The sequence below is a fragment of the Mustela nivalis genome (genome assembly GCF_964662115.1).
Source record: "Mustela nivalis genome assembly, chromosome: 3".
NCBI lineage: Eukaryota > Metazoa > Chordata > Mammalia > Carnivora > Mustelidae > Mustela > Mustela nivalis.
This window is the reverse complement of record NC_139022.1, coordinates 120,059,414-120,086,788: the sequence shown is the minus strand read 5'-3', so window position 1 is coordinate 120,086,788 and position 27,375 is coordinate 120,059,414. Positions and strand designations below refer to the sequence as shown.

Sequence of the window (27,375 nt, the reverse complement as noted above, 5' to 3'; positions counted from 1 at the left end):
TTTGGAGAGAGTGCTTGGGGCTGCTTTTCCAGCACGAGTTCTTCTGCCTTCATTTTTCCCAGAGCCCTCAGTTTATGAAAATGTCATTCCTTTGATTGACCAGGATTCTCAAAAGTAGCTTCAGGCCAGTTAGGTGCTAGGTGGAGACACCTACTGGTGGACTGTGGTATTGCGTCCAAGCTCTACAATGCAGAGTAATAGCAAAGCTTAGAAGTTGACACAGGTAGCTAAGTACTAGGAGCTGTAAGCTTGAAATCTAAGTATTCCTCTGTAAAGAACGTCATCCTTGTGGTCCAGCAGGAAGGAGAGAAGGAACAGGTCAGCAGAGAGGTCTGACAGTGGAAGGGTGATGTCAATACCAAGGAAGTGCCGTAAAATATTCTCATGAGGTACACTGCCTGAGACACCATAGAACTTCTAACTAGAATGTTTTGATTCATGGTGACATGTCTTGAATTTTAACGGTAACTGCCAAACACTGCATTTTGTCCCTCCAAAATTCCTATGTTGAAGACTTAACTCTCATAGGATGGCATTTGGAGGCAGGCCTCTGGGAGGTAATTAGGTTCAGATGATGTCAGGAGGGTGGGACCCCCATGATGGGGACAGCGCCCTTACTAGAAAAGACACCAGAGAGCTTGTTCTTGCTCTCTCTCTCTCTGCCATGGGAGGACACGGTGAGAAGGCAGCAGTAGAGAACTCTTGGCAGAACCTGATGGTGCTGGCCCTTGATCTCAGACATCCAGGCTCTGTATTTGTGAGGAAATAAGTTTCTGTTGTTTAAGCCACTCAGTCAATAGTATTTTCCTTACGGCAGCCCAAGCCAGACTAATACAGTGAGTAATGGTAAAGTGGGATTTTCTTTCCAGAAATTCACTATACTGCTAGTCCTGCTGAAAAAGCCAGTAAATCAGAGAATATTGCAATAAGGGTAGGAAAATCAAGAAGAAGGATGCTCTTGAAATAATGGGATGACCTCTTAAATTTGGTGGGAGGATTTTTTCCTGCCAGATGAATAGGAGTTGATTCCACATTAGCCAAAGTCTGCAGAGGCCAGCCAGCCGGCCATGACTAGCAAATTCTGGAAAGAGATGAGCCTTCTCCAATTCAGAGTTCTGGCACAGAAATCTCAGCGTTTGGGCTGTCAATCTGAAATCCCTTTCACAGTCCGTCAAGAAGGCTAGTTCTAATATAAAGGAAGTGTTCAAGGGTCAGATAAGAAACTAAGGCTAATCCCAGCATGGGTCGTTAGCCTAAATGAAGAAAGATGCTATTTTCCATTCAGCTGAACTATAAATAAATCCATCCCCCATCATTGCAGGTGAATGATGTAACAGCCGTCACCACAAATTAGAGCCTCTTCTCTTTTCCAGACCAGTCCCCTCATCAAGCCTGTTCTGACCAGACATTTTGGTTTCTGCAAACCAGAGCTGTCTCTCTCCTCTCGTCCTTTAGCCGTTCCCTTCAGGAATGTCTCGGCACACTCAAAGCCAGAAACTCTGTGACCAGCCCAAGAGTAGCTGTTGCTCTTCTCCTCTCTGTTCTTTTCTAAGAAACATATCATTACGCTCAGAGCTCAAGGACCATCTGTAGCTCTAACAGGATGCCGTGGCTCTGGTCAGTACCTATTAAACCCAGAAGTGGAGCTATAAACAGACTGGTTGGGGAAAGGCGGGCATTCGTTCCAGACGCCAGGCCTTGAGGGAAAGAGACCCAGTTTCTCTCCACTCTTCCTTGCAAGAACGTCCTGGGCCCTATAAAGCTGACCACAGCCCTGTACCCAGGGGGCAGTAAAGGGACCAGAGCCATTGAATTTGGACAGGGACACCCATGTGCTTTGAATTAATGGTGGCAGTATAGAGACAGCAGTATACACGGAGCACTTAAAATATGCCAACCATTGTTCCAAATGCTTTATACATATTACTATAAATCCCATGATGACCCGCCAGGACAGGTTACTATTATTATCCCCATTTTACAGATAAGGGAACTGAGGGACCATGAGAGGAGGCATTCTTTTTCACGTCCGGAATCTCTGCTTGGCCCCTCTCTCCCTACATCGTTATCAACGCCCTCAGTCTTCCTGGATGCATAAAAGAACTTAGACTTCTGGAAACTCAGAAGACCATGCTGGCTCCAGGTGTGGGGGTCGTGGGCAGGGGACTCTGCAGATATCGGAGCAGGGGTGGGGGAGGGCAGATAATCCTGGGTCGATAGAAGAAAGGGCCAGACTGTTGTGAATCTAAAGTTATCAACCCCAGGCCTGCAAGGACTGAGTCACTCCTTTGTGCACACCCAAATCCCCACCTTCTCTTTCTCTAGCGGGAAGAACTGTGGCTTCCAGGGAGGAGAAGGGAGGCTGGGAAGGGAGGCGACTGAAGCTCGGGAGAAGGGAGTGATTGCCGGAGGTGCTGGGAAGAGCGGCCATTTCTGCCCAGAACAGTGTCCGAGTAACAGAAAAACAGAGGCTAGGCCACCGCCTGTGTGGCTCTCCTTGACCCCCAACCGCCCTTCTCTCTGGGGAAAGCTCCCGCTCACTGTGCAAGACCCAGCATCCCTTCTTTTTTGACCCCTTCCACACCTGGGAAGAATGCTCTCAGGTGTGAGGCACCACATTTCTGTACTTAACCCCCTATAGGTGGCTGGGGGTGTCGGGCTCCCCTACTCCTCTGAGGCAGTCGCAGGGAAAGACAGCAGGTCTGTAGCAATCTCCAATTCTTTCTTTTTCTTTTCTTTTTTTTTTTTTTGCCGGGGGGGGGGGGGTAGGGGTGGGGTGGGTGGGTAAGCAGGGTGGAGCGTCAACCAATCAATCAGGCATCAACCCATCCATCCATCCATCCACCCACCAGTCACATGCTGTGGCCCTTGGGGAGTGCCCAGGGCCCGGCGATCAGGCGATCCCAGGTACTCAGCAGGGGTATGTTGAACATTGAATGAATGAAAAAATGAAAATGGAAAATATTCTTACCAGATTTCTTTTTCCCAACATGCTCCCTGCACAGGAAAGAAGGGGGTGGGAGAGAATGATGAGTTAGCACCGACCTGAGTTACTCCATTAGGAACAGGAGATTCTCCATCCCAGAACATCACCAGTGAATACAATCAGAGGCAGCCTCAGGGACCCAGACTCTTTGAAAAAGGAAGAATTCCTCTTCATTTGCTCCCTTTGTCCTGTAAGTGTTCTGGCACTCAGGAAGGAGACCAGGCTCTCTACTCTTATTTGCAGAGTAGGGGTCCCTAGGGAGGGGCTGATGTTGGGGATGCAGTATGAAAACAACGTTAGGTCCCCATGTGGCACTGAGCCAGATGCCACCTCATCAGGCCCAGCAGAGGCCCTGCCCCGCTTCTTAGGGCTGCCCTGCGCTGTACTCATGGAGCAGAAAGCTTTTGGGGTAGGTACGTGGTAGGCAGAATGCAGGAAAACTGGGTAGAATTCTGGAAATCAATAAAAAAAACACATCTCTCTTGCGGTGACACAGAGAACACTGCTGTGGGCTAGAATTCATACAGAATAATGAGTAATGACTCCCCTGTATTTGTCAACCACATTGGAATTTATACATGCAACTGCATTACCAATACAATATTACAGATCAAGGATTACAGAATACTTTTAGGTAAATTATCCCATTAGTAAAAAGGTTTCCTATATTATAAAGGGACAAGAGAGGCGACAGGATGGTTGGGTTGAGACAGATGTCGTGGCAGCAGTAACATTAGCTAATAATTACTAAATGTTATTGCCCCATGCCAGTAACTTGCTAGGTACTTTTAGTTCACTCATTTAATAGTCATAATAACACTTGGAAATAAGTAGTCTTTTAATGCCCATTTTCTAGATGAGGAAAATGAGGCCCAGAGAGGTTAGGTAACTTGCCTAAGGCCACACAGCTAGCAAGTAGCAAGCTGAACCCAGATCCACCTAATTTTTTAAAAATTGAGCTATAATTCACACACCATAAAATTCATTCTTCTAAAGTGTAGAGTTCACTGGTTTTTAGGATATTCACAAGGTTGTATAATCATCACCATCATCTAATTTCAGAAAATATTCATCATTCCAAAGAGATACCCTGGACCTATAAACAGTCACTCGCTGTTCCCACTCCTCCCAACTGCTGGCAAATACTAATTGGTGCTTGCTGTCTCTAGTGATTTGTCTATGCTGGACATTTATATGAATGGGATCATACAGTACGAGGCTTTTTGTGACTGGCTTTTTTCAGGTGGCCTGTTTTCAACGGCCCGACACCTTATACCGTGGATGAGTATTTTATTCCTTCTCATGGCACATAAAATCCTGTTGTGTGGGTAAACCACACCTCGCTGATGTGTTCATCAGCTGACAGGCCCTGGGTTGTTTCCATGTTTTGGCTCTTACGAATCATGCTTCTGGGAACATTTGTACACAGTTTTCTGTGTGGATGTATATTTTAATTTCTCTTGGTTCTACGCTGGAATGGAAAGCCAGGTCACATGGTAACTCTAGGTCTCACCGGTTGAGGATCCACCAGGCCGCCCCCCACAGCAGCCGCACCGTCCTACGGGCCCGCCCGCAGCGCACGCGGATGCAAGTTCCTTCACGGGGCCCGCCCGCAGCGCACGCGGATGCAAGTTCCTTCACATCTTCCACAGCCCTCTCTGCTACCTGCTTTTAGCAGAGCGGCTTTGGTTTCTAGCGGCTGTGGTTTGGATTTGCATTTCCTGGTGACTAAGGACGCTGGGCCGCTTCTCTTCTCTACTTATTGGCCATTTGTGTATCTTCTTTGGAGAAGCGTCAAACTCGGTCTGATTTTCAAGTCTGGCTTTTTCGCCACCGGGTAATGACCCTGTCTCTGTCACTGCGGGCCTCGAAGGAGAGGGTGAGGAGGCTAAGCCAATCCCTGAGAAAGGGGCCGCACTCCCGTGCATCTGGGAGGAACAGCAGGGCCTGGCCCCGGAGCTGGGCTGCGCTGCTCCATCGTGCTGTCCCTGGGCCATGCCCATCACCTCTGTGGGGCTAAACTTCATTGCCCCTGTGGGGGGTGGGGGAGGGCAACAGTGGAAGAACCTAGCTCACGTTTACCTGCACTTGCTGGGTGCAGGGTGCTGGTCGGAGTGCTGTATCTGCACCCACCTGAAGAACCCTCACTATAATCCTTAAGGGTCACTCCATGTCACAGATAGAGACACGGAGGCCCATAGAGGTGAAGCACCCCACCCAACATCAGAACCTATGAAGCCTGGCTGGGGCCCACGCTCCTGACTAAACCCTGGCCTGGACTGTAGGTGAAGTCTTCCTCTTAGTGCCCGGCTCCAAGACACACCCACAGAGGTCCCTGAAGGCTACCTCTGCGTAAAGCTCCAATCTGCCTGAGTTGCCATCAAGGCCTGTGACCTAAGCCACAGTCTGGGATCCTTGAAGTCCTGGGCTCCTGCCTGCCCTATATTCCTGCTGCTTGTCTTGCTGTCCTGGCCAGAGCCGTGGGTCAGGGGAAGCAGGGGGCTCCTGGGTTCAAGCAGTGGCAGCACGTGTGGGTTCACACAGGCACATTATGTATGTATCTGTATGACATGCTTGGGGTGGTCCCAAGTTTTCCTATGCATGGCAGCAAAAACCCTTCCTTTAACAGCACCAAGTGGAATCCATCTTCTGTCTCCCTAAAGACTGCTGGGAAGGAGCCCCAGTTTCCATTTTAGACCCTAAGTTGGTATTAGCTTCAGGAGCCTGACCCAGGGACCAGCTGTTTCGCTGCTATTTCACTCCTCCCTCAACCCACAACCAAGGCCCACCTGAGTGAGACTCACTGCCCGCTGTGGCCCCAGAGCCATCCCCTGGGTCCTCGGCATCCATCCCACTTTCCTTCCCCGTCAAAGGCTGGCTTAAAGACAGGAAGATATCACCCGTCATGCGCCAGGCTCTCGTTATGGGCAGGATGGTGTTGAATCCTCACAACCAAGACAGGATCGAAGTTTTAGCCAAGACCACTTTACGAATGAGGAAACAGAAGCTCAGAGAAGTCACAACACCTGTTGAAGGTCATCATATAGCAGGGAAGGGACAGAGAGATTGGAAACTCTTCCTTCTTCACAGAAAGCCTCTTGCAACTAGATAATACACTCCAGCAGGATGCTGTCAGCTTATCACGGCTGGCCCACTGTTCTTTCTCTGCTGTAGTCTAGGCTATGTTTTTTAGTTTCAGTGGCTGTTCTATTTGTGCATCTGTGTGCATGTGCGTGCATCTGCACCTGCTCTCTCTCTCTGGTCAAAGAGCCTGGCTGGCACTTCTCAGCCCTTCCGGACAGGTGTGTGACCCATGACCACCCCACACTTGTGGGCTGGCCTCCTCTCCCGTCCCGTGACCACTCCACTAGAGAGAACACTTCTTTCTGCAGATACACACGGTGGTTTCCTCAATTAAACTTATTAAAAAGCACGATGCATATGTCAGTGTTTCAGGCTGGCAGGGCCACGGGCGCCATCAACTCCTAGTGTATAAAGCCAGCAGGCAGGGGGTGAGAGTCTCTGTAGTGTGCCTGGGCACACACTGACAGGCACCCGAGGGTGTTTTCTGCTCTGCTGCAGGGGCTGGGGTGAACATTTGGACAGTGTAAGACCCTGGATGGTCAGGACCAAATCCTGGCCCTGGCCCGGTTGCTCACAAGTGCTGAGACCTCGAGTAGGTCATGTAACTCATTCATTCGTATCCTTCAAGAGCAACTTTACCCTTGTGGGCAAGGCCCCACCCCAAGGGCACCCAGGCTCCTGCTTCTAGTCCTCTCCAGGCATGCCTGGGAGGTGGAGGCATGTAAGGGATTCCAGTAGTGACCCTGGACCAGCTTCCTTCCTTGGTGAGGGCCACGTGGAGCAAGACCCCACAAGGGCTCAATCAGGATGGTCAAGTTTAATTTTTACTTTGCTCTATTCCAATTCCTCTTGGCACTGGCCCGGGAACAGGGACGGCTGGGAGGGCACGCTCTGGGGAAGTCCACACACCAACTTACTCTTTGGGTGGATTCAGGTCCTCGGGTCTTGTCTCAAAGAACTGCAGCACCTCATCACACTGAGAGATGTAGGGGGGCAGCTGGATCAGGGCCTGGAGAAGAGACACGAATGAGTCCAAAGGAAGGAAAGGGGTATCAGGAATGGCATGAGTCAGGACTGCTCAAACCTGGTTATGATCAGAATCACGTGGGGGGCTTGTGAAACCAGACAGCTGGGTCCTACCCCCAGATGCTCTGATTCAGTAGATCTGGGGTAGGGTCTGAGAATGTGCTGCTTTGGGGACCACAGACATGCATGTGTGCACACACACACTGTGTACACACACACACGCACATACATGTTATGGGCATAACTGAGCAAATAACATGTATACATTTATCTAAAACATGAAACTGGGGACTTCATGCATGTCGTTATTCTGCTATAACTTCACGTCTACTGGATGCTGAGTGTGTCTACTGCCCAAATGCGTCATACATTACTGACCCAGCTGTCTACTGGTGAACACTAAGCTGGTTTCCAACACGCCTGCATGCGTGTCTTAAGTCACAGATTTGCTGTGTTACAGCGAGGGTGCTGCTTTATGATTTGGGTAGAGGTTAGAAGTTCCAGGTTACTGAACATCTGGCATCTGTCACTGCCCCAGTCCATATTAATTTGCCACCCTAGCTCATCAGTTAAAGGAGCCTCAAATGTCTGCCAGCAGGTTGGATAAGGAGCAGGTGGAGGGCACAGAGGGCATTCGTTGTGCCCATTCAGCTCCCAAGGGGTATCCATTCAGTGATTCAATAGACATGATCTCTGGGTCGACGTGTCCAATATGAAAGGATGGGACACACCCCCAACCTGAAAGGGTAAGAAACTGTGGTGACTGCTCCATCATGAATAAAGAGCTCAGTGTAACCGATCTTTATTTAAGCCCCTTCTGGCCCAGGTCCCAAGGATACAGATTGCGGGGCAGGAGAGCTGAGTCACGCACACGTGTACGGATGTAAACAGCACGTGCAATTCTGCCAGCCATTTCAGCCCACCAGGGTATGCTCCTGAGGGACACAGGACTCTGCTCCTCTCCACAGAAGGCCTCATTCCTGGGTGCCTCTCATGTGCCTCCTGCAGGTGCTGAGTGAGTTGGGAGTGGAGATAAATACATCCTCTATTTTCTATAACAAGGCCCTAAAAGCTCACCTCCCATTCATCCTCTGCAAAATGATACTCCATCCCTGATACGGGGCTGGGCTGGACTAACGGAGAGACAGATGGGAGTCTCCACTGGTACCTTCCTCTGGGCTTCAGGGGTATTTTGATTTATTTTTCTGATTTTTGAAAAGTTTTAATTGTGGTAAAATACACAATCTGCCATCTTGACCGTTCTTTTTAAGTAGGCTCTCATGACCTGGAGACCCAGAGTCCTATGCTCTACCAACTGAGCCAGCTAGATGCCCCATCATCTTAAGTATTTTTAAGCACACCGTTCAGTGGCATTAAGTACATTTGCCTGGTTATGCAACCATCTCCATCTTCCATCCCCAGAATGCTTTGTTTTGCAGAACTGAAGCCCTGTACCTATTAAATAGTTCCCCCTTCCTCCAGCTCCTGGCAACCATTCTGCTTTCTGTCTGTATGATTCTGACGACTCTAAGCGCCTTGTCTAAGTGGTACATACAATATTTGTCCTTTTGTGCTGGGCTGCTTTTATTTAGCTAATGGTCTCAAGGTTCATCTATGTCGTAGCAGGTACTGGACTTTCCTTCCTTTTCAAGGCTGAATAATATTCCACTGCACGGATAGGCCATGTTCTGTTTACTCATTCACCCATTGATGGTCACCTGGGTAGCTGACCCTATATAGCCTTTGAGTCCGGCTCAGGCTTTCAGCCAAATGCCTAGGTTCGAGCTGTCTCAGATCTAAAGAAGAAGAAGATGTGAGGTGGGTGGACATGTTTTAGTAGGGTGACTTCCCTAGTCACTGTCCAAGCTCTACCTTCTGGGGTGAAGGGCCTGCTATTTTGTGGCTCACTGATTTTATTAGCCTTGACCTAGCTCCTGTTCTGTAGCCCAGCAACTGATCTTTTCCAGGCTGGAGGCAGAGAGCCCAAAAGGGAGAGAGCAGGTGCTTCCCTCTCCCACCTCTGGCTTCTGACCTCCTTCTCTTTCTGGTTTGGAGGATTCATTCTGCTTGGGATGAGCTGCTGTGTTGGGGGGCCCCTTGGGTCTCTCCTTCCTCTGAAATCCTGCAGCTCATACAGTCAGAACCACATAATGAAAGAGCTGATTATATGCTGGACCGTGGTGCGTCCTGGCTGCTTTGTGTGCAGAAATCTTGCGGCTGCCCCCAGACTGCAGTAACTCCATTCCCTTATGTCGGCTCAGCACTCAACGGCTCCCAAAACGCCCTCGTCTGTGTCATTCCATGTAATGCTGGGAGGGCTGGCCCGTTTCAGAGATGGGGAAATGGAAGCTCTGGTGAAGTAGGTAGGATCAGAGAGCCCAGGGCTGGCCGACTTCAGCTCCTCGACCCCGAATGCACGGAGAGCATGGCTATGTGGCTCTTCCCCTGCACCTTCCCTATAGGTCTAGAAAGTGCTGGGGATTCTCTGATAACCTGTTTAGTGTATTCACTGGATCAGTGCCATGAGGGAAAGGCTAGGTGTGGCCGCATGGCCCTTTCTTGGGGGAGAAGGGTAGGCCCTGAGGTGGCCATAGCCTCCACCTATTGGGGGGGGGGGTCTCCCAGGGTGATCCCTGCTGAAATGAGCAGAGGCTCTGAAAGGACCAGTGAGGGAAGGGACAAGGAGGCCCACGGAAACCTCCTGACAATGCCAAGTTCCCTTTTGGTCTTGAGCAATTCCTAGGAAGTAAAAGCCAAACCCCCAAACCATCAAATACAGCCAAGCTCCTAATAAAAGGCGGCACCCAATGCTTTGATGTTTGCCCCTTTCATTTTGGAAGGACAGGCTAACAGTAAAAACATGACCTGGGGCAGAGAAATAATTCTGCTTCTGAAATACTCCAGAATTGTCTTGTGTTCGGTCAGTGAAAACAAAGAACCACAGTTCCAGGAAAACTCGTTTCTACCCTGGATAGAATCCTGGCCCTGTGGACAGATGTGGCTGGTCGATGGCAGGGACGAGAGGAGAGGTGAGCAGAATGAGTCCCGTTTGCTGAGAGTCAATGATAAAAGCTCAGATGGACCCAGCTCTTGATTCTGGCTCTGGCCATGTCCCATCACCTCTCTGAGCCTGTTTGCTCATCTGTAAAATGGAAATCACAAACACCCCCTTGGAAGGTCGTGCTACCGAATGAGTGAGGAAGTGGCTTTAAGATTTCCATCATACACTAGCTGCTTGACAACATTAACTGTATGCCTCTCGGTACTGTATCAATTAAGTATGGTTGAGTGGTGGTTCCTGGTGGTGGTTCTAGAGCTAGCAAGACAGCCCTGTTAGATAAAATGCCTCGCCTAGGGAGGAGGTTGAGTTTTCTCAGTTCTTTTAGTACCCTTGAACTTCAAAATGAATGTCCCAGAGAATGACCACTTCTCTCTCTTTCTATTTTTAAAATTTTATTTTGGTGTGTTAAGAACACTCACGAGATCTATCTTCGTGACAAATTTTAAGTACGTGACACTGTATGGCTGGGTGTCATCCTGGGGATCTCTAGACCTTACTCCTCTTGCTTGACAGAAACTTCACGCCCATCAGTTAGTAGCTCTGCATTTTTCTGTCCCTCCAGCGCCCGGCAACTACCAATTTGCTCTGTGCTTCTGAGTTGGACGATCACGGAAGTGTAGGATTTTATCTTTCTGCGACTGGCTTATTTCATTTCCCACGGCATCCTTAGGTTCACCCATACTGTGATGTATGTCTGAATATCCTTTCTGAAGGTGGACTAGTATTCTGTCCTATGTATATATCACCTTAGGTTGTTTCCACCACTAGGTTCCCACACCATACTACGTTAATTACTGTAACTTTGTAAAAGGTCTAGTGAAGCAGAAAGTTTCTTCCTGGTGCTGCCACCAGCATGGGAGTGCTAATCTCTCTTCCAGATCCCTGACTTCAATTTCTTTGGCTGTATACCCAGAAGTGGGATTGCCGGATCATATGACAGCACTATTTTTAATTTTTTGAAGAACTTCCATACTGTTTTTCATAGCGGCTGCATTTCGCATTCCCACCAACAGTGTGCAAGTGTTCCAATTTCTCCATATCCTTACCAACACTTGTTTTTTGTTTTTGTGTTTTGTAATAGCCATCCTGATGTTGTAGTTCTGATATGCATTTCCCTGATGATGAGTGACATTAAACAGTTTATCATATACCAGTTGATTATTTGTGTATCTTCTTTGGAGAAATGTCTATTAAAGGTCTTAGCCCATTTTAAAATCAGGTTATTAGCTTTTTTACGATTGAGATATATGGGTTCTTTATATATTTTGAAGATTGATCCCTTGACAGATAGATGACTTGCAAATATTTTCTCCCATTTTGTTTGTTGCTTTTTTTACTCTGTTGATTATTTCCTTTGTTTTGTAGCCTTTTAGTTTGATGTAGTCCCACTTATTTATTTTTATTTTTGTTGCCTCTGCTTTTGGTATTACATCCACAAAATCACTGCCAAGAACCCTCAAATAAATCCACACATATGGGCAACTAGTCTTTGAAGAAGGCTCCCAGAACATACAATGAGGAAGGGAGAGTCTCTTCAACAGATGGTGCTGGGAGAACAACATCCACATGCAAAAGAATGACACTGGGTCCTTATCTTACACCACACGCAAGAATCCACTCCAAATGGATTAAAGAGTTTAACATAAGACCTAAAACTGGGAAATTCTTGGAAGAAAAAACTTTCCTTCCTAACTTGCCTCTTAAGAGCTGGATGAGGTTGGGGGGCCTGGGTGGCTCAGTCAGTTGAGCATCCAACTCCTGGTTTTGGCTCAGGTCATGACTTTATGGGTGATGGGATCGAGCCCCGTGTGGGGTCCATGCTCAGAAAGGGATCTGCTTGAAGATTCTCTCCCTCTGCCTCTCCCCCAGCCCTCACTAGCATATGCTCTCTTTAAAATGAATGAATGAATGAATGAATGAATGAATGAATAAGCAAGCCTTTAAAAAGAAAAAAGAAAAAAAAGAGCAGGACCAGGCAGTGAGGGGCTTTCGGTAGGCAGACAGCAGCAGCTGGCTAGATTTAAAGACATATCCTTTGTTGCTATTGTTTTATTGCTCGCTCTTTTATTTTTATGGCAATTTTTAGCAATTTTATATTATGGTGTATTGTAAAATTTCCTCCAAAGAGTATATTTTTAAGAAGTTTAAAAAAGTGAGTTAAATTTAAAAATAATAATAATGATGATGATAGTAATAATAATAACAACAATACAGGTGGTAGTATACAGTAAAAATCTTGACAGGAGGAGTCTGGTAAACTCTGCCATTAGACTGCCTGTCATTTACTTTAAAATACTACAGTATGGGCAAACACACTCATGTGTTTGTCTGTCTGGGTGTTTATGTATGTATGTTAGATTTAAGTTACACCCCAATAATGGTTAGTAAAACTGAATCTTCATCAAAAATGAACACTTGAGCAAGTCAAGACCTCTACTCACAAGTCCTCACTCTAGAAAAGGCTACTTCATGGCTTCCATTTTCTTGACCTTTGACCAACACCGCAGCCTTTATTTACCATTACGACAGTTGTTAGAAACGATACTCTTTACTGCCGAAATGAGGGATGCTCTAGAAATATTCTCAGCTACTCTGGTCCTTGCATGAAAAGAATGTGGCAAATCCATCCTCGAAAATGGTGCACTGGGTTTAGGATTCTGAGTCCTCTGTGTTCTGTCTCTTCTAGGGGATTTTACTGTCAGACCAGGGTGGGATTAGCTGATCCTGGCACTGGGCTATCATTCCATTTGTCTCGAGGAAATGTCCATGCAAAGTGGTGTCAGACTGACAGCTGGTATTTCAGTAAGCTTACAGAACAACTTGAGAGGCTGTTTAGAGCGCTGCTTGATAATAAATGCTTGTATATGTGGCAGAATTTGGCCAAGTCCTGTTTTCACTGTGTTCTTGAACGAACAGAGTCTTAAATTTAATGCAGTCAAATAAATCTGTCTTTTTATGGTTGCTACTTTGTGTCTTTAAAAATCTCTCTAGGGGCGCCTGGGTGGCTCAGTGGGTTAAGCTGCTGCCTTCGGCTCGTGTCATGATATCAGGGTCCTGGGATCGAGTCCCACATTGGGCTCTCTGCTCAGCAGGGAGCCTGCTTTCCTCCCTCTCTCTCTGCCTGCCTCTCTGTCTACTAGTGATCTCTTCAAATAAATAAATAAAAATCTTAAAAAAAAAATCTCTCTATACTTAGAGATTATAAAGTGCCCCCCCCCATTTTTATCTTCTAAAACCTTTTATACTATTGCCTCTTACATTTAGGTCTTTAATTTCCTTGGAAATGATTACATGTGTGGTGTGAGGCAGGGGTTAGATACCGTTGTTTTTGTTTTGTTTTGTTTTTTCCCATAAGGATTCCCACTTACTGAGGAATCCAACCTTTCCCCCCAATGACCTGCAAGGCTGCTTTTGCCAATATTAAAAAGTTTCCAAAAACACACAGGTCTGTTTCTGGCTTCTCTATTTTGTTCTAATGGTCTGCCTATCCTTGTGCCAACACCATATTATGTTAATTACTGTAACTTTATAACAGATCTAATAGAGCAGAAAGCTTCTTCCTAGTTGGAATTAGATTTGGGATACCCACAACCTTTGTCTATCTTTACCTATTGGAGATTACCAATTTCTTCTAAAATAAAGCTAATAGTTATAGATTAAATTGCCTTAAGTCAGCTCACAACAATGTTAATAACAGATACTCAAATGTTAAGTAAATCTGTGTAGTCTGTAAAGGATTTTGCAGACTTTGTGAATAGACGGTTTCATCTCCTTCCCGGAGGGCAGTTCCCTTGAAGCCAGGCTGGGGAATTTGGCCAACCCAAACCCCAAAATATCTGTTCTGCCTCTTATGATGCATTAATAGTAGGGAGTGGTAACTTCCACATGGCTCACACGACATAAGCCATTTCTTCCCTATGGCAAATTCAGAATCCAGGTGAATTCACGATCTCTATACCATTCCAAGCACCAGCCAGATGCAGGCAGCTGCTATCTCTTTTTATTCCAGGATTTTTAAAAAAACACTTATTTATTCATTTTGGGCCCAGGGAAAGAGAGAGAACTTTGTTGGGCCTCTGTTTCCTCGTCTACACAATGGGAATAATAAAAACTATTCCTTAAGGTTGTTGGAGGGGTGAAATGAGGTCATGTCTGGCAAGAAGAAAGGAGTGATCAGAAGTGATTTTCTGCCCATGTGGTGTCTCCTGCCAAGACAAGGGGCATCTATCCTCACACCGCATGCCCCCCTTTATATTTTTTTTTAAAGATGTATTGAAGTATAATTTATGTATCATAAAACCCACCCATTAGAAGGATACAATTCAGGGACATTTAGTAAATTATAGAGTTGTTCAGCCATCACCACAATCTAGTTTTAGAACTTTTCCATCACCTCAAAAATTTCCCTCGCCTAATGTGTGGTCCATCTCTGCCTGTACTGTCCTCAGGCCTCTGAAACCACTGATCTGCTCTCCGTCTCTATAAAGTTGTCTTTCTGCACATTTCATGTAGATAGAATCATGCAACACATTGTCTTTGGTATCTGGCTTCTTTTAGCATCATGGGTTTGAGATTCATCCAACCTGCAGCATTTATCAGGATTTCACTGCATTTTATTGTTGAAAAATATCTCATTGTATGGATAGTCCACATTTTCTTTATCTATGTTCCTGATGATGACATTTGGATTGCTTCCAGTTTTTGGCTATTATGAACTGGTACTACTACAAACACATACATCCAAGTCTTTGTGTGGACATGTTTTCAATTCTCTGGATACCTAAGAGTGGCCACATGGTCAATTTCACTTGTGGACGAAAGTGCTGAAGTTTTCCCAAGAGGTTTCCTATCATGTGTCCCCACCAGAATGTCCTATTATGTGTTCAGGTTGTCCATATCCTCACCAGCTCTTAGTTTTGCTGTCTTGTGGATTATAGCCATTCCCATGGCTCTGCAAATTTCTCATTGCTTAATGATTAATGAAGCTGAACACCTTTTCACAGCCTTAATAACCATCATGCATCTTCTTGGGTGAAATTTCTACTCAAATCTTTTTTGTCTATTTTTATTTTTATTTATTTATTTTTAAAGATTTTATTTACTTATTTGACAGAGAAAGACACAGTGAGAGAGGGAACAGAAATGGGGATGAGGGAGAGGGGAAAGCGGGCTTCCTGCTGAGCAGGGAGCGTGATGTGGGGCTTGATCCCAGGACCCTGGGATCATGACCTGAGCTGAAGGCAGACGCTTAACCGACTGAGCCACCCAGGCACCCCTTTTGTCTGTTTTTAAACTAGGTCATCTTTATGGTTGAGTTTTTAGAGTTCTTTATATAGGTTCAATACAAGTCCCTTGTCAGAGATCTGATTTACAAATATTTTCTCCTCATCTATGACATGTTTTTTCATTTTCTTCATAGGCGATGTTTTTGAAGTACAGAGTTCAGAAGTTTAATGAAGCCCAATTTATCAATTTTTCTCTTATGGTGTCCTGTTTAGGAACTCTCTGCCTAAATCATGATCATGAAGGTTTTCGTCTATGTTTTTTTCTAGAAGTTTTATAATTTTAGCTCTTACGTTTAGGTCTGTGATCCATTTTGAGTTGATTTTTGAGCACGGTATGAGGTGGGGATCCAACTTAATTTTTTTCCTTTTGGCGTATGGATGTTCTATTATCCCACACTGTTAAAAAGATTATCCTTTTCTTACTGAATTTCTTGGCACTACTGCTGAAAATCAATTGACCATAAGTTTCACAAAAGTTTATTTCGAGGATCTCATTTCTGTCCCACTGATTTATGTGCCTGCCCTTATGCCAGTACCACACTGTCTTGATTACCGTAGCTTTTGTAGAAGTTCTGAAATGGGTACTACAAGCTTCTAATTTTATTCTTCTTTTTCATAATTGTTTTGACTATTTTGGGTTCCTTGCATTTCTCCACACAGTTTAGGATCAGCGTGTTAATTTCTACAAAAAAGCTTACTAGGATTTTGACAGATTATATAGAGATCAACTGGGGAAGAATTGCCATTTTATTCTATTTTGTGTCTTTGTTATTGTTTGTCATTGGGCTTTTTTGTTTGTTTTTGTTTTTTCTTTTTATATTTCCAACCCTGTCCTTTGCCCATTTTCCCTGTATGGTTTTTTGTCTTTTTCACGTCAATTTCTACAAATTCCAAGTATATACAATATACACACACACATTGTTCTCATTAAGAAATTCATCCTGACCCCCAAATTCTAATTTATTCTCCTAGATTTTTTAAAGTTTTTCTTTAAGTTCCAGGTAGTGAACATTCAGTGTATTATTAATTATAGGGTATGATACGGTGATGCAGCACTTCCATAAATCACCCGGTGCTCACTGCAGCAAGTATGGTCCTTAACCCCCATCACTATTTCACCCATCCCCAACCTCTTTGCCTCTGGTAACCATCAGTTTGTTCTCTGTAGTTAAGAGTCTGTTTCTTGGTTTGCCTCTCTGTCTCCCCCTCCATTGTTCGTTTGTTTTGTTTTCTTAAATTCCACATATGAGTGAAATCATATGGTATTTGTCTTTCTCTGACTGACTTATTTCACTTAGTGTAATATCCTCCAGTTCTATCCGTGTCATTGCAAATGGCAAGATTTCATTCTTTTTGATGGCTGAGTAGTAATAAGAATTGCCATTTTAACATTGTCGAGTCTTTTAGTCCATGGGTATGGAATGTCCCTCCATTACTTCAGAGCTGGTTTAATTTCTTTCAACAGTGTAGTTTCAATGTATAAACCTTGTACTTCTTAAATTCATTCCTAAGTATTTTACTCTTTTTGATGTTATTGTGAGTAGAATGATTAATTTCATTTTTTGATTGCTCATGCTTAGTCTTTAGAGGTTCAACTGATTGTTTTTTATAAGGAAAGAGTTTTATTTATTTATTTATATATTTATTTATTCAAGTAGGCTCAATGCCCAGTATGGGGCTTGAACTCACAACCCTGAGATCAAGAGTCTCATATTCCACCAAAGAAGCCAGCCAGGTGCCTCCACAATTGATTTTTTTATATCAATCTTTTAGCCTGTGATGTTACTAAACTTGTTTATTAGTTCTAGTAGTTTTTTTTCTTGTTGATCCCTTATGATTTTCTACAACAGAATCATATCATCTGTGAATCAAGGCAGTTTTATTTCTTCCTTTCCAAACTGTATGTCTTTTATTTTCTTTTTTTGCTTGCTTACGCTGGCTAGAACCTCCAGGAAAATGTAAGACAGAAGTGAGAAGAACAAATATACTTGCTGTTTCCAGTCTCAGGGAGAGAGAGCACTGGTTGCCCCACTGTTAAGGCATTTCTTGCTATTTCCACCCTTCTCAATCAGAACTGCTAGTGATTTTAAGTTCGAGAAATAAATACTTAAGATAAGGGAACCTAAACAAAGGAAAAGCATGCTTCTTTCCCAACCACAGCCACAAATCAAAGGAGATCTAAGCAAAAGGCAGGCCCCTTGTGGTTTATAACATTCAAGAGATTGGAAGCCAGCTGCCCCGTCCAATGACAGGGACTGAGTAACTTCTGGAATATTAACACTCAGTGGAACACTGTGCAGTCATTTAAAGTAGGCTCAAGAAGATGATTTTATACCATTGGGAAATTCTTATATCACAATATTAAAAAAGAAAGAGCCACAAAAATAACACATACGGGGTGATGTCAACACCATGAAGAAATGCACATAGAAAAACTAGAAAGGAAATGTAGAAACCTTAATAATTTTTGCCTCTGAGGACTCATAGGTGGTTGATTTTCTGATTTTACATTTCTTTTAGCTGTGAATTACTCACAATGACTATTTCTGTAGCCAGAAAGGGAAAAGAAGAAAAGAAACAACTCAAAGAGGAGACACGAGACACAGGGAAGTGTTAACATTTCTTAGACTTACCTTACAGTACTCATCAATCGGTATGAGGCGTTTGACGGCCACGTCCCGGATATGGCTCCGTCGGAAGAGAATTTTGCCTGCAGAGGTGGAGAGCACACATTGTATTGTAAGGGGGTGATGATAAGTTCTCAGCAAACCTGGAGGGTGTGGGTGTGGCTGTCTGTGGTAAGTCTGAGTGGTACCCAAATTCCTGGCTTCCATTAATATCCCCTGCTGGATGGCCACAGGGCCTGGAGGACCCCATGCATGGTCCTCCAAGGACCTGTTCACAGCTCAAGTGCAAGGGCCTGAGGGAGTGGGGCCCAGGAGGCAAATTTTGGTGAGATGAGAGAGGCTGGATAAATCCTGGGAAAGGAGGGGGCTCCTACCAGTTGAAGAAGAAAGGCTAGATCTGATGATCGAACTCTTGGGTTCTCAGATGGAGTAAGCAGTAGAGGACAATGATATGTTCCACCTAACAGCTCAACCTCCTTTTCTCCTCTGTCCTCCTCTGCCTAGTCTGGTCTTACTTTCTGCAAATACCCCACACTCTTTCATTATTCTGTGCCTTTCCCTCTGTCTAGATTACCTTCTTATCCAGCTTCACCCACCATCCCAGTTGAGAAACTTTGACCTACTTCAAATGGATTAAGAGTTCCTGTCTCTTTCTGATCCCACACACTGTCGATTTAGAGCTTCCTCTTTCCTCCTAGTCCGGGGGCTCTGTACACACAGGATTTGACCAGACCTTGATCAATTTTGTACTCTCACCACATGGCACTCATACCTGATGAATGTATGAAGGTGGATTTCACTTGCCAAGATGACAAATCCTTCCAATCTCTTCCTCAAATCAGCTCTTTGTAACAGAAGGGTTCCAAGCCTGCCTCCCTCACCGAGAATTAACCAAGACTCCATCTACTGTTTGCTTGGTGATATCCTGAGCACTGGATGTGGTACCAGAGCTTCCAGTGGGGGTCACATGCAAAGACAAGTACAAAAACGATGCCACTGAGGATCCAAGATGCTAAAATGCTCTTGGTGAGGTTTGTTTAAAGCAGATTGGTAAGCTCCCATGAGTCTAACAGGGGAGAGTCATGGGCAGATGGTGGCCAGGTGGATGCACTGACCAGTAAGATGGCTTGGCTTCACTGTTCTGGACCTGTGGCACAGGCAGGGGGCAGGCAAAGTCAGAAATAAGACACGGCGGTGGCGGGGGGCAAGGAGGTGGGGGATGGAGGCAAGCCCGTTTGCCAAGCTTATGCAGAGTGCAGGAGGTCTCCAGGGGGAGGTCAAAGAGGAGGGCACAGGGAGACCACAGCTTTTCCAATAGCAGAGCATGGAGAGCTATGAAGAGCTTTTTCTACTTCTGCTCAGAGGAGACAGGTCAAGGAGAAGAATTCGGGTCACAAGCCTGGCAGGGCAAGGAGAGGTCAATCAGTGCTCCTGCATGGCTCTGGGGGGGCTGCAATGTCCACAGATAGAGCTTGGGGGAGCAGGAACAGAATGGCAGGAAAGGTCCAAAGGAGTTTGTGTAAGATAGAATTGAAAGGGATGATGGGAAACAGCCTATTGACTCCAAGATTTGCAATGCAAGCTGGTAAGGGAGATTTGCACCCAAAAAGCCAAAGGGGTTAACCTAACATTTAAAATAATCTGACCACGGGCTCTTGGGCAAAAGGGCACAATTAGGAATTTAGGTAGATATGGTCAACCTAATGTTGAAATTTTTTTTTTCCTGCTTAACTTCTACCACTTAAAAGAAAACAATAACCCACTGGGAGATAAAATGCATATTCCTCAAATTCTTTAATAACAGGGAGTCTCCTTTGTTTATTATCGTGATTGTTTTAATTTTGCTTATGAGTCAGTCAAATTTCTGACACACCATGTTTATTAGAAAAGAAAAATCTAGAACAAAACGCATCTCCAAGGGGTGGAAGACAGAGTCTTTTTGTTTTCTTCTTTGACTTTTCCCAAATTTCCTACCATAAACATATATTGCTTCTGAAATCAGAAAATGTTCATGCTGTTTCCCATAAAAAAGGAAATTACGCAATCTAGTGGGGAGGGTTTACAACCTGGTGCCCCTGCTTTTATTCAGTGGATAGGTGCGGTCTCTCCGTGAGCCCTCAATGGGCCAGTGCAGGGGGCCTGCCCTCTAGGCACCGACAGTCTGTGTTTTCCAACAGGGAGGGACCCAGTTGACATTCTGGGTGGGGAAGTCCTTCCCTGCGTGGGAGTGTCCCCCATCCTGCAGGATGCTTAGCATCCCTGGCCCATTCCTATCCCACCCCCAGTCATTGTGATCATCAAATTACCACCCTCGTGGGTGGAACCATTAGCAGTTTAGAACCCCCGAGGAGAATCCCGAGGCTTTAGGAAAAATAAGGAATGCCTGCCTGAAGAGAAACCTCCCACAGTAGATGCTTCTTGCCTCTAATCTGTTTCTCAGACCTGGAGAGGAGTCCCTACCAAAACCATTTTGGTCCCATTATGATATAATGTCCCCTTCTCTAAATCAGAGGAAGGGTGGGAAGTGGGGTGTTCAGGCTTCTTACTGGGAGGTTGTGACCCCACTCTAACAATTCACAATAGGCACGATGCAGGCACCCGCCAGTGGGAACAGCACAGGCTAGTCCTGGAGTCACCACTGACGGAGAGAATTTTCTCAAGGCCCAGCCTGCAAGGGCTGAGAATGAAGAATGGAGAACTCCCGCACCTTCAAGGTCTCCTGGGGGTGTGACAGGTGACAGGACAACAAAAGCACCACTCTTCTCCCCGCAGGGCCCCAGTGGGAAAGGAGTCTCTGGGCATATGGCAGGTGCCCTGCCAGCAAGGGGGACAGGAAGACTCGTGGTGGCACCTGCTGGGGAAGTCACAGGCGCTGAACTTAGCCAATCCAGGGTGACTGTGCTGCCTTGAGAAATGCATTTACCTCCCAGAGCCTTGGTCTCCTCATCTGTAAAATGGGGTAACAGCCCGTATCTGTTAGAAGTAACTTCCATGACTCACCCAGCACAGGGCTTGGCCCTTCCTAGGTGCTCAAGAAAGAATAATCACATAATTTTTTTTTTAAAGGTTTTATTTATTTATTTGACAGACAGAGACCATAAGTAGGCAGAGAGGCAGGCAGAGAGAGGAAGGAAAGCAGGCTCCCCGCCAAGCAGAGAGCCCGATGTGGGGCTCGATCCCAGGAATCTGGGATCATGACCCGTGCTGAAGGCAGAGGCTCCAACCCACTGAGCCACCCAAGTGCCCCTAATCACTTAATTTTTGAAACCAGTTAGATGATACGCCTCATACTCCTCAGTTAAGGGCCCGTGTTCTTTCCTCAGCCTGGCTGGTTTCTTAAGACCTGCCTCTGATAGGCTAATTCATCATCCATTGCAGCAGATCTGGAAGCCAGCTCAGGCCCTAGGCTGTTGGGTAGAACTATGCGGCCAGTACCTCCTTGGCGGGGGGCTCTGAGTCCAATGCCAATGGGGGCAATGGTCCCTTATCGGCGCCTGATGAGTTTCTGTGTGAGTTGTGGGGAAGGAGGGTGAGCTCCAGCCTTCCTGGAGCGGAAAGGGTGCTTGGTGGAGTGCACAGGCTTTGGTGGGAACGGGCAGGCTTTTGTTTTCCACAGTGGTGGAAGGCCAAACTGTAAGTCTTATTTTTCAAGCCGCATCCTCTGCCAAGTTGGCTTCCCCGGCTCTTGCTGGGATGGAAAATTGTACAGGACTGTTCCCCCCTCCCCCTGCCTTTGTGCTAACAAGAGACTTGCTTTTGTTCTGCTGACGCGGCAGTCTTGGCAGAAAACGGACCCCTAGGAGAGGGGACATGCCGCCTGTGTATCCCTGCCCTTGGCCTTGGCCTCAAGGAAAAGTGAAGTGGTGAGCCACGAAGGGACGCTCTAGGGGTCCTGGGGCCTGACCACACCTCTGAGCAGCAAGTGGGTGCCCTGAGCAGGAAAAAACGGGGCTGAGTCTCTGAGAACAGCATTTTCATAAATTTGTGGGTGGAAAAAGGATTCTGTAAACACGAAAGCATTCAGGGCCTTGGGAGAGGGTCAGCTCAAGTTCTTCCCTGTCCTGGGAAGTTTTTTCACAGCTGGTTGTTGCCTTTCATCCAGTAAAGAGTTATAACTCACTGCTTTCCTTTCCTTCCTTGAAGAAAAAAGCCTACATTTAGAGTCCAGTTCAACTTGAATATTCAGACATATCATTTATTTAAGTAGGACTCTAAAATATGAATACCAAGAAATTCCCAAGGGACGTCCCAGGATCCTGTTTCTGATTTTTGCAGAGAACCTACTATGTACCAGGGAGAGAAGCTTTGTAAAGCAGGAGTCATTGTTCCATTTACAGATGGAGAAACTGAGGCTTGGGGGCAGAGGGCTATCATCTGTGTGAGGTCACGGAACTGGGTCGGTTTGACTTCAAATCCCATGCTCGGGAGCACTACGAGTTGGCTGCTGCATTGGCACACTGGGTTTTCTCCAACTGGAGACAAAAATTCCAGTCTGATTGCACACTTTCTCCGTGGAAGAACTAAAAACATCAGCTTTTTTAGGCAAATGATTCTCCCAGTAGATGAGGCCTGGCAAACACATCTACCCTGTCTCTAAGTCCACTCTGTGATGTTAATATCTGGAAGAACCACTTGATGTGCTGACTGCAGAACCCTGGAGTAGGGAGGGGAGGGTGGGCTCCTGGGGGGGGGGGGGACCCAGGGAGTCTCCCTCCTCTCTGGCCTGCTCCCTTGTCTGCAAAATGGAAAAGATCTAAAGGGCCCTTCCAGCTCTAAATATTTGTGGTTTGGGGTGACTGTCAATTTGCTGATTATCTGTACATAAAAATAATAGTAAGTGCTTGATTGCTGCTAGTTATGTGTCACTTAGCACTTAGCTAATCCTCACAACAAGTTTATTATTTAAGTATCACTATTACCTCCAATTTGTAAATGAAGAAGGAAACTCTGTGCTTAAATAATTCACTGAAGGTAGCAGTGGATGAGTGGAGGCATTGGCATTTGAACTGGGGCCATTTGACTTCAGGCATGAATTTTGGAGCCAGCCAAAGCTGTGTTTGAAGCCCAGCTCTGCTATTTGTGCAAATGATCATAATTTCTCTGAGCCTCAATTTCCTAATCTACAAAATGGGCACAGGGTTATTCTGAAGCCTAAACAAGGTAATGACTGTAAAGCACTTAGCCCCACGATTGGCCTACAGTAGACATACTTAATACTATTCCTAAAGGAATTTTTTTTTGGTGGGGAAAGGAACACTTCATGTCTAAGGGCAGGGATCAACCATGAATGTGTTAACTCCTACACAGCGACTGGAGCTCAGCAGGTGCTTGGTTACTGTGGCAGACAGGTAGACAGAATTTTTAAAATGGGTCCCCAAAGATGTCCATCCTCATCCTCACAGTCCCAGAACTCCACAGCCTGTGTATATGATGAGATCTCACTCCTAGGTTCTTGTTACAGTGTATGCTACAGTTCACTTTAAGAGAGGGAAATTATCCTGGATTAGCTAGGTAGGTATAACATAATGCGTGAGTCCTTAAAAGCCAACAGCTTTCTCCAACAGGTGGCTGAAGGGGAAGTCAGAGAGATATCAAAGCATGGGAAAGGTTCAATGCCCCAGTGCCAGCTAGAAGATGGATAGGAATGCAGGCAGCTTCTGGAAGCTGAGGGGTCCCTGGCTGAGAGCAAGCAAGGAAACCCGTATTCTATTTCCATAACTGCAAGGAATTGAATTCTGCCAACAACCTGAATGAGGCTGGAAGTGGATTTTTCTCTAATCCTCTAGATAAGAGCCCAGCCTGGCCAAGACGATGACTTCTGCCTTAGGAGACTAACCAGAGAACCCAGTAGCACCTGCCTGGACTTCCTGTGAGATAATAAATGAGGGTAGTTTTAAGTTGCCAAATTGGTGTGAATTCATGCCATGGCAATAGCAAAGTCACATTGTAGCCAAACAAAGATGCCACACACTACAAAAGCTTTATGAGCTCTAATTATTCCCACTGCAGAGACAGAAAAACTGAGGATCCTGGAGCTGAAGTATCTTGCCGCAGTAGATGGTGTAGCATCTAACCCCACAGCACCTATCCTTAGACACTAATTTCTACAAATGACTGGGACTCTGGTCATTAGGACACTGTCCCAGGAAGCTAAGCTGAGAGATGTGGGGGTTGTCCCGGATCCCCCGGAGCCCGTTCTGACAGCATGTGTCTCACCCACCTGGTAGAAAGGGAATGATCCGCTGTTTGGGATCCTTCTGTCCTCCTTCCATGGGAAATTTGTCCAACATCTGCATCTAAACAGGGGGAGAATAGCAAAAATAGAAGCCTTTAATATGATAAATGCATCTCTGACATTTTAAGGGAATTATGTGAAATACGTGACTTGATATACAAAGGCCTGCTGTGTTCAGCTTTTCAGAAACCCAGACTAATGGGGAAGGCAATGTCAGTGGGATGAAGGATCTCCATGAAAACAATTCTCTGTCTACAGCCACCGTATCAGTGAAGGCTCAGAGCTGGGAGAGGCCATTCTCAGTTTTCCTGGAGGTCTCCAGCCACAGGACCGGAAACAGGAACCCCCAGAGCCACCAGAATTCCACTGACAGTAGGTCAATCTGTTTCCTAAGAATTGCAGGTTTTGTTGGGTAACAAACCACTGAGACTCAGGCTGGTTAGATCTAGGTCTGTGAGATGATTACACTTCCCTACCATGCTAAGATTCCGCAGTTGGCCCAAAAGATAGATCTGGGTCCCGCTCTGTGCTAGGCACATGGGGTTTGAAGATGAAAAGACTGTAGTTCAGAGAGACTGAAAAGGAAACTGATTCTTACAGGGTGGTGTAGGAAGCACCTTCAGAGGTAGGTGTAGGCTACTGCGGCAGTGGGAAAGGACAGGGGCAGAGTCCCCAGACTGAAAACCTTTCACTAGTGTGATAAACACCTCTCTGATTTGATAGACAAAATCCCAAGGACCTGTTGTTTGTGGTCTTGGGGAATTGACAGACCTTGGGTCTCATCTCTAAGTAGGCCCTAATGAGACCGACGTGCAGTGTTACTTTATGGATTAAAGCAGGGCCGTGGCAGTGATGGAGGCTGTCATCAGATTTCTGGCTCTTTTCCTGAGCACACCGTAGATCGGTACTTCCCCACCTCCTGGCGGTGGGATGTGGCCAGTTACATGTGAGCAGAAGAGATACGTGTGACTTTGGGGTGGGAGAGCCATGAGTGGTGTGTGATTCATTACCTCTACTTCTCTCTGCCATGTGACTGGCTACGGCAGACAGTGGCGTGTCTCTCTGTGTGTGAAAGTGTGTGTTCTCTGCCCCTGCAGGTCTAGAGCCCCCAAAAGCTCCGATGGACATGCAACCCGAGTAAGAGATGGGCCCTTGTTGTACAGAGAGGCTCTCTGTCACGGCAGCATAACCACCCTATGGGTACCTGGGCCCGGGATTCCAGCAGAGGGCAAGGGACCCTTGAGCCCCCCAGGTGATGGCTGGAATGTGACAAGCCCGCTCATCATTTCTCCTCCAGGACAAAGACATTCAAGATGCCCCTCTGGTAGAAGGAAAGAAAGTCTGAAGAAGCATGGCTTGTGAGCAGGGAGGGGGAGGAGAGGCTGGAGGGGCAAGAGAAACACGTTATCCGTGCCAGGCACGGACCAGATTCTTTAGGCACATGCTCTCACTAAATCTTCTGAATACTTCTTCAAGGTGGACATGATTAGCCAGCAAACTGGAGCCCAGAGAGGGAAGAAATCTGCCATGGGCTTGCAGCCAGCAGGCGATGCGGCCAGGGGTGGAAGCCCGTGGCTTCCCTGCCGTCACATCACCAGCCTTGACGACACAGCAGAGACAACGAACATGGATCGCTCTGAGGGCCTGGGAGGTGAGTTGGGGCTCCTTGTCCCACTGTTGCTGTCCTCTGTGATGCCCCTGGGTAGGCTGGTCTGCCTTGGCCTGCCCGGTACCCTGCAGAGCAGCCCAGAGGTCATGGTCTGATCTGTGGTTTCCCACTGGCCCTACTCTGTGCTGTGTGGCGATGGGACAAGTTTGGGACATCATGGGACATGTTTGGTCCACCATCATTCAGCAACTGGAGAGCCCATAGCAGGCCCATGGGCAAAGGCAGGCTGCTTTCTTTGCATCCAGGAGCTTTCTGATGCCGGCACAAAGTCGACATTCAGCAAAAACTGACAGAGGTGACGAATGGAACACTGTGGGGGACAGCTTCACCTGTTTGCTAAGTGCCCTAGCTAATACTATCTGTATTATTAAACTATTTGTAATATTAAACACTAATTGCACTATTTGTAATATTAAACACTAATTAGTCACCACGACTAACAGTTGTTTGGCAGTTTACGGTTAGTAAACCTTTCTACGCATGACTTGATCTGACCTTCGCAGTAACTCTGTGATACAAATGTTTGTATCACAAACATTGTAACTGGGGAGCAGAGATGGACAGCTGCCTGACGTTGCCCAGCTAAGTGGTGGTCCGGCTAGTTCAGGTACCTTAATTGAAATCCCACTCCCTTTCCCTAAGATCACTCTCAAGGGTGGCTTTGGAGTGTCACGCAAGTGTGAAAAATCAGCCTGAGATAAAGTAAGTTGAATATTTTGTGCGCAGGTGAACAGCATGCTTTCTTTAGAAAAGTAGGGTGATCGTTCGGTCTCAGCTACAGAGTCTTTCAGAAATGACAGGTTTGTCTAACGCCATCTTTTTTGGTCCTTCTCAGTTTTATTTGTCAGGATGATGCTGGAACACCAATAAAGAGAACTCTGGAGAAAAGAACGGCATGCGCCAGTAATCCATCCACCCGTTCCCCTTCCTGGCTTCCTTCTGTGCCTGTCAGAAGGAGGTCAGAGGAACAGGCCTCCCCAGCGCTGCCTGTGGTCCCCGACAGCACGCCTTAGGAAGTTACTCTCTCGTCCTTTGTCCTGACTTGCTTTTACCCGGACGAGCATGGCCCAAAGAGCTGAAGTGTCCCCCGCCAAATGTCATTTATTAATTTGAGGTGGCAGATCTGGGTTTCATGCTGTGAAGTCTAAGCACAGATTGTACCTTGGGGACCAGACAGTCCTGGAGTTACATTCTGATGCTTCCTCGGGCCCACTGCATGTCAGGAGCCAGCCTCCCGGCCCAGGGAGCCCGAGTCAGCATCTGGGGAAGGAGGACCGCAGTCTGCTTTACCATTTTGACCCTTCTGACCACACAACGAGTGGCATGAAGCACATTCACACTGCTGTGCAACCATCACCACCATCCACCTCCAGAAGCTCCTCATCATCCAAAACTGAAACAG

General features: G+C 46.3%; 1 protein-coding gene across 1 annotated transcript in view; it reads right to left on the bottom strand.

Annotated features, from left to right (window-relative positions):
* Window positions 1–27,375, bottom strand: part of SH3PXD2B (SH3 and PX domains 2B) — a 99,810-nt gene that overhangs the window by 33,720 nt on the left and 38,715 nt on the right. The window contains exons 3-6 of the mRNA XM_082726104.1: window positions 24,290–24,365; window positions 18,076–18,152; window positions 6,988–7,079; window positions 2,972–2,997 (exon numbers count right to left, since the gene is read on the bottom strand). Of these exons, the coding sequence (XP_082582230.1) occupies window positions 2,972–2,997; window positions 6,988–7,079; window positions 18,076–18,152; window positions 24,290–24,365 (271 nt within the window). The remainder of the gene's footprint in view (window positions 1–2,971; window positions 2,998–6,987; window positions 7,080–18,075; window positions 18,153–24,289; window positions 24,366–27,375) is intronic.